Source organism: Vigna unguiculata, chromosome 5, assembly GCF_004118075.2.
Source record: "Vigna unguiculata cultivar IT97K-499-35 chromosome 5, ASM411807v1, whole genome shotgun sequence".
Classification (NCBI taxonomy): domain Eukaryota; kingdom Viridiplantae; phylum Streptophyta; class Magnoliopsida; order Fabales; family Fabaceae; genus Vigna; species Vigna unguiculata.
Genome location: NC_040283.1, coordinates 47,053,022 through 47,064,885, shown reverse-complemented (window position 1 = coordinate 47,064,885; position 11,864 = coordinate 47,053,022). Strand labels below are relative to the sequence as shown.

At 29.9% G+C, this 11,864-nt stretch overlaps 1 protein-coding gene across 1 annotated transcript; it reads right to left on the bottom strand.

Moving 5' to 3' along the window:
• Positions 1-9,121: 9,121 nt before the first annotated feature.
• On the bottom strand, positions 9,122-11,535 carry LOC114184070 (1-aminocyclopropane-1-carboxylate oxidase 1-like). The gene is made up of 3 exons (XM_028071308.1): positions 10,906-11,535; positions 9,576-9,933; positions 9,122-9,479 (listed from the first exon to the last, which is right to left on the bottom strand). Exons 1-3 carry the CDS (start codon positions 11,346-11,348, stop codon positions 9,270-9,272), a joined length of 1,011 nt encoding a protein of 336 aa, XP_027927109.1. The 5' UTR covers positions 11,349-11,535; the 3' UTR covers positions 9,122-9,269.
• Between the last annotated feature and the right edge of the window lie 329 nt (positions 11,536-11,864).

Here is an 11,864-nt window from a genome sequence, read left to right as displayed (position 1 = left end):
GAAACAATTATTAGAATCTATATCTTTGGTATCCTTCCTTCGTACCCCTTTTTACTAGAATATATTGAATCTTTAGATTAGATTTAATACCAGCACTACCTTGCAGAGTTTTTGGGCTGAATTCTCAAGCCTTAATAATATGTAATATAAAGATTGACCGAGTAGAGCAAATTATGAGAATTTTAATATTTTTGAAATATGATTTGTGCGTCTGAGTCGGTTTTTATGATCTCACTTGTTAGATTTTATAGAAGAAGTTTTATTGGGGAGATATAATATTAATAAGATTTAGTCTAATCACATAAAAAATTGACACTATTCTTAATCCAAAATCTTAAGAAAATGAGTTTATGAGTCTTTATTCTTATATAATGTTCTACTTTTTTATTTTTAGCCAATATAAAATTTAGATTCACGCTTAAATTTTTAATCTATTATGTATGGTGTAAGATGGAGAGTACTTGATATAGAAAATATTTGGTAACAAATTATTGCATTAGGGTTTGTACGAATGACATTTGGTTGGTGTGATTGGTGAGGGTAGTTTGGTTTGAAGTGAAAATGGCTTTTACTGCAACAACACATACACTCCCACTTTCCTTCTACTACTGTCCCCATAAATGATTCCACTGACACCTCCAAGTTAAACTATTAACTACACCTTTTGCTTTTCTCCCTTTAACTTAACTTTTTTTCACTCGCATTAACCAGTTAATGCAAACTTTCTAAACTACCACTTTTTTTCTTCTTCTTTTTTTTTTGGGGGGGTTGCTTAAGCTGGTTATTGGTTATGAAAAAAGTGTCCACGCCTCCACAGGAAGATGACCCACAAATAAAGAATGGGGCGACCAAATTGACATTGTTTAATAAATAATGCTTTTGATGTTCCCATTACCATGTACTCGCCTTTAAACAAAATAAAATTATAAATATGTATTTTTATCTCGCATTTAATATTTTTATAACAATTTGTTGCAATAGCAAAGTGAGGTGGCTGATTTATTTTGTTGTTTCTTGCGGGCAAAGAAGAAACGGTGGAAACAAGTGACCCAGTCGTTTTAACTTTTGCAATCACAATGAAAGGTGGCAGCGTAAAGCCAAAAGTTTAGGTGAAGTGTGTGCAGAAACTATGAAATTAAGGATGTGTGAGAGATTCATATAGAGACACGTGTAGATTTTACAACTCACAATCTTTTTTTTTTTAATATATATACCTTTCACGTGTAATAATTATTTCATACTATATATCACATTCTTCTGTATATGTTACCAATTCACGCTCATTTAAAATTTTACATTGATTAGACTACATACAAAAAATTCAAATAAAATCTCACATTTTATCAGTATAGTTAAGATCAACCACTTCCTATGCTTATCATTTATCAAAATCATATAGACACCACTTTCAACCCAAAATCTTAAGACAATAGGTTTATGAGTCTTTATCGTTATATAATGCTCTACTTTCTTATTTCTAACCAATGTGAGACTTAGACTCACACTTGAATTTCCAACCATCTTCCACTCAAAAATAAATCCCTTCTACCATCATTTACGTGCATCAAAGTAACCGTATATGTTTTTTACCTTTTTAGCTGTCTACCAACAAAATTTTGAGCATAAAATTATGTAGTATATGTCTGGTTTTACTTTTGAGCCCTGCTTTTTGGTCCATAATAGCTCCCTTTATTTAGCACCATTGAAAAGCATGAGTTATGGAGTTCAAGTTTCAACGGTTGACCCTGACTAAAATTCCACATGATACCTTGTTTTCTACGACCTTTGGTTAAAGCAAACACACATATAGGTTCTCCTCAACTCAAATTTTGCTTCTATATGCTTTTTTACCAGACATGTTTCAAAGAGTTGGGGTTCATGGAAAAACTCTTGTTCATGAAACTGTAAGAGAATTCTTAATTTATTCAGAACAATCAGAAACATTAAATAATCAGAACAATAATTAGTCATTAAGATGAGTTAATTACGTGGCGTAATTTTATCCACGTATATCGCAATTATGTGTGTATGTTTGAATGGCGATTTTATTTCTTTTTTTTTTTATTCAACGTATGTTATCTCTTCTTGTGTAAGATATTTATGTCACAACCCGAATCTAGGAACTGATTACAATTCAATTATTGAACTTAAGTGTATTATTATTGTACTCTATTTTGCTAACACTTTCAAACGTAAAATAAATACACTCATACACTTTTTGTAATGGAATGTTTGTTTTTACATTGTTTTGTCTTCTATGGTTGGAAGTGGTTGATAAGTCGAAATCATTATAATGCATGAGGACATGGATCATGGAGCAATCACAGCATTCATGAAATTTTTAATTAATTAATCAAGATGATGATGATGTTGAAGTGAAGGTATTAAAATCTATGATTTGAGATCATAACCCTGTCATTTTGTACACCCAACTTTGAGATGAATCTTTGTTCCATAAATTATAACCATATAATTAATTTTGTTTATATATTAATCATTTAATTCTAAATGGGAAATTTAAAATGGGATAATATATTTTATTTAATTGTTGTTGGAAGAATGTTGCAGAGTACATAAGTATATAGTTTTTTTTTTTTTTATATAACTTAAACAAGTTTAATTCTTAGTTAGAGATGGTACGAAGTTTGTATATAACCTCCTACACCTACCCCGGTCCAAAGAAGAAAATAATTGGTCAAATTCGTGATCAAATAATAAAGTTAGAATAATTACATAGTAAAAGAAAGACAGACTTTAATGGAGTGCAAAATAATGAGAATCCACAGTAATTAACAAAAGTCATGAGCATTTATTTATTTATTAAATTCTCTGTGCACTGCAATTATAAAATGATTAATTAACCAGCTGGGTGCTGAAGTAGTTGATTTTCTTTTTCTTCCAGTTTAAAAGCAAAGTGATGTTGAAAGTTACAAGATGCTAATAAAGATGGAGTTATATTATCTATATTATATATAGGATTCATCTTTTGATGTTACATTTTCTTTTTCAGTTTTATTGTAAACATTTTTTTTAAATTTAAATAATCACTTGTAAGAAAATAATTATTTTTCAATTTTATAAAAGTATTTCTGTAATGAAAAAAGCATACAAATTATTTATTTTAATAATTATTTTTATTAAAAAATATTTTATAGTTTAATAAATTTTTACTCCACTAAAAAAATTGGACACACGTACGTATGTATTTTCCCTCGTCTAATATAAAAAGAATAATTAATCTAAGAAAATTTAAAATATGTTTTTATTCATGAAAAAATATATTTAGCGAGAATACATCTTTTTAATTTTATCCATATACAAGAGAAATAAAGTAGAAGTGAAAATAAACTTAAAAAAAGTTACAAGTGAGTTTAAAAATAATGATAGTCCATAGTTGACAAGATTATCTACTACCAAGTTAATTTTTCTGAACACATGATTCCAACTAATTTAATAATTCATATGGGTACAAAGGTTAATTACATTAGTTGGAATCATGTTTTTAGAGAAATCAACTCAATAACAGATAATCTTACTGAATATGGACTATTATTGTCTTTGTTATCTTTGAACTCATCTGTAATTCTTTTTAAGTTTCCTCTCAGATTTATTTCTTTTCCTTAGTTGTTTTTGTTTACACTAAATACTAACAACATTTGAATTGTGTATGCCATATGTCAATACATAATTTTTTGTTTTTTTATATTATTTATGACATTGTGTCACGGGACAATAACATAATCATGTTAGTATCACATGTCACCGTTAGTGTCACATGTCAATGTTAATGTCACGTATCAGTGTCTTATATTTAATTTAGTTCAAATTTATGTTAACTTATTTCAAATCAGTTCCATTTTTTTAAATGGAACAATTTTGTTTCTCTCCAAATTAAGACAAATTTAATTTTATATAAATGTCATACTAAATTGAATACAAGACACTGACACATGACACTAATCCTGACACATGACACTAACTCTGACACATAACACTAACCTTGACACGTGATCCTAACATTAAAATGTGATATTACTACTACCACACGGAATGATGTTGACTTGTCACGTGAACTATTTTTTTTAAATTAAACAATTTTAAAAAAACACACACTTAATATATTATGTCTTTAACTATTTAAATTGTATTAAAAAAAATAAATCGAACAAAAACGAAAATTAAAATTTAATTAAAAAAATTAAGATCTCATTGAAAAAATTCATGAATAAGATGGAAACAAATTAATATTTAAGCCTAAAATATTTTATCAAAAATAGTATATAAAGTGGAATGGAAACTTCGATTTATGGTTATCCATACTCTTTTATCATAAGTAAATCCAAATATTTATCTTATTAATTTTTAATATTTATTAATCTTCTATCATAAGAAGAAAAAAATATTTATCCTATTAATTTTTTAATATTTATTATTTTGGTTGAAATATTAATTAATATATTTTTTAAAATCTCTTATTAAAATGGGCAAATGTTTTTCTACCATTTAGAAACAATTTAATAGATTGAGTGGAATTTGTGGATGTGATTTGCATGAATTAACATTATTTATCTTTTTTTAAACCATATTACTTATATTTACGTTTTAAACTCAAATAATAAAGTTGTTTGAAAAATTAAACTAGTCACTTAATAAATAGTTTATGGATAACCAGACTTATAATTAATTATGAGCAACTAGTTTTTATTTAACACAGTTTGTTTGAGATATATAATGACGAACCAAAATCATGGTGTGGAATGTAAATAAATGTTAACACTTGATTACAGCACATTAAAAGAGACAGATTTAGAAAAAACAAAGAAATAAAAAAATAAAAAGGTGGAAAGTGAGCATAATGGTTCCAGAATCTAGGGGTAGAGGGAAAAAGTGGAGTTAGGAAAAGAGGTGGGTGAAGGAAAAAAAAAAGCTCATTTTCTTTCAAGTTAAGCTTTCTCCAATTCATCTTCCACTACCAATTTTCTCCCCATCTTTGGCTACAAAACTCAACTCACTCTCCTCCATAACTTCAACAATCACAGTTTTAGGAATAAAAACATTATTAAGTCTGTATATAACAAGTGACATGAAGAAAAAGGTAAAATTTATGAGACTGAAATTAAAAGGGAAGAGGAATAAAATGGTAAAAAAATGTGTCTCATAATTAATTTTTTTTCTTTTATCGGTCGGTTTAATTTTGAGGTTAAATATATTTTTGGTCCTTTAACTTTATGTGAGAATTTGAATTAGTCCATTTTAAAAATTTTGGTCTAATTTAATTCTTTAACTCCAGAAAAATATGGATTTAGTTCTTTTAACTAAATTTTGTTAAGTTTATTTGATATTTCAATCACGTTTTATGATAGTATTTGAGTTTGTTTGAATCGTTTGACATATTTTCGCTTCAATATTAACTCAGAAACGCATTTGAAATGTGAACTAAACTTAAAAAATTTAGTTTAACAGACTAAATTCACACATTTAAATAAATAAGTGATTAAATTGATTTAAAATTAAAAAAAAATTAATTTAAAAAAAAATTAAAGATAGAAACATATTTAACCGTTAAATTTACTGCTACATGCCTCTTTTGAATTTTGGATTCTTACAAAAGCTGGTTTGAAAATAACATTAAAGTGAGGCGTCTGAGTGCACAATTATTGAAGTGGAAATCTGGAGTTGCAGTTGTTTATAAAACATCCTCTTTATTTGTCCATAAGGGCAACAATGTTTATAATACCTACCAAACCACTTTTTCAGGTGGAGTAATTGACCCTTCTAGATTTAATTTCTAGATTCATCTTATCACTATATAATGCACCTTACACACTAACTTATAAAATTACACGTTCAATCCATTTTTAATATTTCTCACACTTGTAGCAGACACATATATCCACCTAGCTAATAAAACAAAAAACACTTAGGCAAGTAACATTCAAAGTAGATTTTCACACAAAAAATTTACCGGTTGTAGTCTTAAATAACTTTTTTAAAATGGATAAAGTTTGAAAAGTGTATACATACAAGTGTGTCATGCTCAAAATTAGGACTTCATAATATATACTTCATTGCATAATTTTGAAGTTGAGAAGCTATAATTCATTAAAAGAGTTAAAGACACATAATCATTTACCACATAAACGGTATGATATAAAAATAAAAAGAAACATGGGCGAAAACTTTAGCACACAACACAAAATTTAAATCATTTATCAGAAAAAGTTACCCGGACAAAATAATAAACAAATAGAAGTCACGACTTTTAACAAACTTTTTTTTTGGACCGGTGCTTTTACAATAAAGCAAAAAATTAAGGTCGTTGAATTAGTAAATTCAAACACAATTTTATAAAAATAAATAAATGACACATAAAAATCTCACACAAATCATGGTTTCTTAAAAATACGGCACTTTAAAATGGTACAACAAATCACAACTTACTCATATAGATAAAATTTTCAAAATCTATCTATTTGAATAATTTTGATTAAAAATTGCACTTGTATGATAAATTTTCGTTTACTACAATGTATCATTGTAGCATTATCAATTTCAAATCAAATATTGTATTTATTAGGATCCAAGCTTATCACTAGATCAAAATTATAGTTATTAGTCAAGACACAACTCTATTTACTTAAAAATATAAGACAAGCTAAACTGTTACAATTTATTGGATTGTGACCCGGTTCACTTGACCTCTGTCACGGTACAATTGATGTCACTTGTAACAATTTATTGCTCAACAATTGTCGTACTAGAAATCTTACTTGGATTATAACTTGGTCTACCTAACTTTTTGTCACGGGACAATTGTGCAACCTACTATAATATTCGAGGTTTAAAAGTTTCATGAAGAGGTAAAATGACGTGGAATAGCCTAAATTTAATTTATTTTGTTTAGGAAGAAAGGTTTCGTGGATTGTGATTGTTTTAAGTAAGTTTGAGAAGGGATAAAAAGGAAAGAGGGTAGAATTAATGGATACGAAAGTGAGGCTCCCAAAAAGCTTATACAATGAATGTCAAAAGTGCTTTTGGCCAATTTAAAATTTTTACTCAACCACATAGAGCATATATAGTTGCCAGAAACTAGCAATCAATCAAAAGATGAAGACCATTAGACTAAGCAAAATCATGTTTTTGTTATTGAATGAAGCTGCTGGACTTGCAGTTGGCAAATTCCAATCGAGTCGCCGCGTTCCAAATTCAGTTTTATATAAATACGTTTCTTTTGCTTTTACTATACTTATCCTACTTTCTTAAGGCAAATTATTGTATACAATTTAACGAAAAAATAACACCTTTCTTTTGTATACTTATATCGTCGAAGACTTTACGTCAATTAAAGATAAGACGATTTTATAAAATATAAATAGATATAAATTTTATCTTACAATAAATTTAATTAAACTTAAATTTATTTTTAATATAATATTAAAGTCATAGTTTAGAGTCTATTATAATTAAATTTGTTTTATATTAAACATATTTGAGTTAAACTTAAAATTCATTTCTTACCATAAACGATTTCAAAATAAAAGTTAGGTGATTTTACTATTAATAATTATTTTATTAAAAGATAAATAAATAAAATCGACGTTAATACGTAATTAACAGTGAAGAAATCATTAAAAAATTTCATTTATAAAGCAAAACTAAAGAGTAAAGAGTTCAATTGTCTTAAACAACTACTACTTAAGGTTCTTAACATGTGTTCAATTACCATATTAAGTTCAAACAGAATTAATAAAATTAAAGTTTTATATAAAGATTATAATTTTTTTCTTATAACAAAAATAAATGAATCAATATTTATCATATTATTTCCTTCATTTAATATCTATAAACATTATATTTTACCAAATTGAACTTTTCTTATCAAATTACATCTTTTGTTATTTTAGACCTTAAAATGGTTAGGGTTTAGGATGCTTTACTTTTGGAGTTATGACAAAGCATTCATGGATCATCTGAGAATCCAGAAGTAAAGGTTTGGATAAAATGAAGTCTTATCCACTTGGCTGAATACATTTTTCTGAGAATCGCTTTTGTTATCATCATAAAATAAAGATTATGATTGTGTTCAGAATCTAGATTAACTCTTCCTTAAGAATGTGTCTCCGTAGAAAAATTAGGTTATCCAATGGGATGCTTAAAAGTGCATAATGAAGCCAACAATCAGGCCCACCAACATCTACGTCTCAGTATGAAATTGGAAAGAAGATGCATATTTCGTTGCTTTATTTTTCTTCTCCAGTATTATAATTGCACCTACTTTTTCAGTTGTGGTTTTTTCTTTTTTTCTGGTAACAATAATCGTAAGTTCACTCTTATTATTAACTTGTTTATCCATAATGGCAAACACAACATTTACAGCGAAAAGCAAAGCCAAAAAGCTTCACTCTTTCATTTATTTCTTGGTAAATTATTCATAACGAACATTTTACAACCATGATATGAATAAAAAGTAATGTGTTTTGACATGCTGTTCATAAAGCATTACTTTACTCTTAATTTTGGTTTGGATTCTTTTTTTGCAGTCCAATGGTTTTGAGATTGTAGCCCTTTTCCAGCACTGTCCCTAACTCCCTACGGATACCACTTTTTCTTTTATCTTCCCACATTACTTTCTTGTTTATTGAAAACATTTTTTTATTGAGTATCTTCATAAAATGAACTTCTCTCGAGTATCTTGAAAATAATTCTAAAAAAATTCAAAAAAGGGGTGTCAATATCACGGATAAGGGGTACAATTTTGGTTTGGACTTTGCCCATGTTTGCCCGGCACACTACGGACACAGTCTTCTTTTGTACAGGGTTGACAATTAGAGACTGACCCGTCAAGTCGGCCTGCAAGTCTGCAGAAAAAATGTGCGACAGATCAGGGTAATGAGTTCGCATTGTCACCCCATAACTTTTATGCTAAAATTTTGAGTCATAAACACTCAGTTTGAGGTTCATCTTTCTCCATTGTATAAAAACCTTCACTCATCAAATGTCTCACACTTATAACTCAAATAGGTTTGTTTTTTTTTCTTTTATATGTTGTTTAATTTTTGTCATCAAACATAGTTGCAATGCAGTATCTTACAGTGGTTAAAAAATGCTGCTTGGATAACTGTTACCAAACTTTTGACACAATGGAAGAGAATCTGTCCATTTTACACGAGTTAATTACATGCAAATTTACTTATAGTAGTAATCTTTTTGTTCCAAAGTCGTATTGATGTATTTTGCATTGAATAAGAAGGACACCATCAAAAAAAAATTTAGACATAAAAGAGGACATGACACACAAGGGTCAAAATCATGGCCAATAGGACTTGCAAGCCCAGAGAAATAGTTCTTTCCCCACTGTTCTGAAAATTGCTCTTCTTGTTTGGCGGTGAATAGAGGAAAGCCATTGAAATGCAGTCCTCTTTCTCACCTTTAAATATTGGCCTTCCAATCACGTCCTTGTAGTGTCCATCACTCAACATCTGAAACAAACCAATGCAAAGCTTCTTAAATCAGTTTGTACTATATATACTCAAACTGTTCTGTAAATTAATTTCATTTTCTGTGTTTGAATGAACCTGAGTTTGGTCTCCAGCTGTGATTACAAGGGCTCCTTTTTCTGGAAAGAAAGAGAGCCACCCTTTCTTAGAGTAAACCTGAAACTCAGAAGACCCGTCACATAGATGCAAGCACAAGCAATGAGAGGATTGGTTTCCCCTCACCAGCATTCTGATCACATCATAGTTTAAAGAGTTAGCACATTGTCCTGACATGTTATCTGAGCAGTGCTTATAAACAGAACAAAGTGTCCCACGTTCATGCCCACAAATCATGTCCACAGAGTTTGCAATTTTTGGGGGAGAATCTTGGAGTATCACTTGCAAAATTTTCTCGGCCACATTCTCTATCCTGGCCACAAGATTCTCCATCTTCTTACTGAATGTTCAAGAAATTTAAAATCAGACTCACTTTTTTCATCAACTGTCATACCATACGGAAAGTTTCACAGTGCATGCACACTGCAAAAGAGATAATTAAATTAAATTTGTGTTGCATAGACACTCATTCTTGCGTGTGCTTTTAAACAGTGGTCTGATATTGATGTATAAACCATAAAGTAGTTTGGTCGTGTTCTATCTCAATTGTGAAGTTTCAGCTAACGTTTTGGGTGTAACACGCAACAGGAACTGAATTCCCGTGACCAAAAGTTTTCAACCAAACACTTCTTTTCTCCAAACAAACACTCCACCTCCACGCAATAATGTGTTCCTTTTTCTCTTCCTTACCTCTTTTGCAAACTATAAAACCACATTTCCATTTCCATAAAAGAAGTTATATTACCTATCTGCAACACTCACATCGTCCACGCGTCAACTTAGTCAAATAATCATTTTAATCCATTCTATTTAATTTAGACCTTTCAAACCAGACAATTACCAATTTTATGTTTTTAAAAAACAATTTACGTCATTTGATGTAAAAAAATCCATCACATTAACCTAATTAGACGACAATTATATACGGAGATCTATTCTTACAAAATTTAAAATGTCAAACAAATTTAAAATGAAAATATTAAATTCACACTTTTCTACAGATTAATTATTGGTATAAAATTTTGAAGGGAGACTAATTATTGGTATAAAATTTTGAAGGGAGACTAATTCCAAAATTCATTACATATGAAATAATATTTAATTCTAAAAATGTTTCGATAGATAAAAACATATTTAATTTTTAATAAAATAATAATAAATATAAAATTTAGACATTTTTGTTATTATTATATTAATAAAAAATTGTACCTAATATTTCATATATTAGTAGTAAAATACCCTGCAACTTAGATAATAGCAACTGAAATGAAATGCATGCTAAATTAATTAATTAATTAGTTAACTAGTTTACTTGAAATTGGAATATCCGGTTGGCGAAAGTTGCTGCATTCTGAGGTTGAACTCCTTATCTCTTCCCCAAACGAACTCATCTTCATCGTCGAAACCCCACGGACTCTCCGCTGACCTCGTTGCGCCGCCTCGCTTCTCCGGCGGCACCTGGAAAATTGCGATAGAAGCTTCCGCCGGCGACGCGATCACGTCCAGTGGAATTCCATGGTTGAGCAGCTGAAAGCATCCGACAGTTGCGAAAGAGTCCGAAATGACGTGACGAAGAGCGTCGTCGGAACATAAGGAGCTAAAGTCAACCTTTGGAAGCGGCTTTCGGTGGTTGTTGTTAATGTTCGGGAGACGGAGAGAGGTCTCCAAGAATCGGCGGAAAACGTCGTCGTTGGAGAGCGAGGACGTTCGCCTGGCGGAGGCCACAGGAGATGGCGGCGGGGCACGGAAATCCATTGCAGTCCGGCAGAGGAGAGAAGGAATACGATACGAATCAACTTTCTTGATTCATTTGTGAGTGTTGTTTTTGTTATTAAAAGAAGAGAAATAACAGTGAAGCACCATTCCTGTCTATAATCACCATGTCCCACCTTTCCTGCACTTTACACCATCACAGACACATTTCTTTAACTATAAAATTGTTTATACCAGTGCTTTCATACTTAATTAACCTTTTAATTAAATGTAATCTCCATTTAAATATAAAACTAGAATTGAAGAGAGAAAAGGAAGAGGGGGAGGGTGCTAACTTTCATAGGATGAGGGGTTTGAATAGCATATTGAGGAGTGGCATCGATAGTTATCAAAAAAAATCCTCGCGGAAGTTGAATAGCCCAACAAAAATGTGGTGAGAACATGCCATTGTTTCACTAATAGTGGGCCATTTTCTTAAACCCAACTTTGAACTTCAAAACCGAAGAGTAGCCCAAGAAATAATGGGCTTACTCGAGGAAGGCAGTTTCTTCTTGTACA

Coding starts and splice junctions, on each gene's coding strand:
- LOC114184070 (XM_028071308.1), bottom strand. CDS start 11,348: ATGGATTTCCGTGCCCCGCCGCCATCTCCTGTGGCCTCCGCCAGGCGA. Junction 9,934..10,905: donor ACCGGATATTCCAATTTCAA/GTAAACTAGTTA, acceptor TTGAACATTCAG/TAAGAAGATGGAGAATCTTG. Junction 9,480..9,575: donor CAGCTGGAGACCAAACTCAG/GTTCATTCAAAC, acceptor GGTTTGTTTCAG/ATGTTGAGTGATGGACACTA.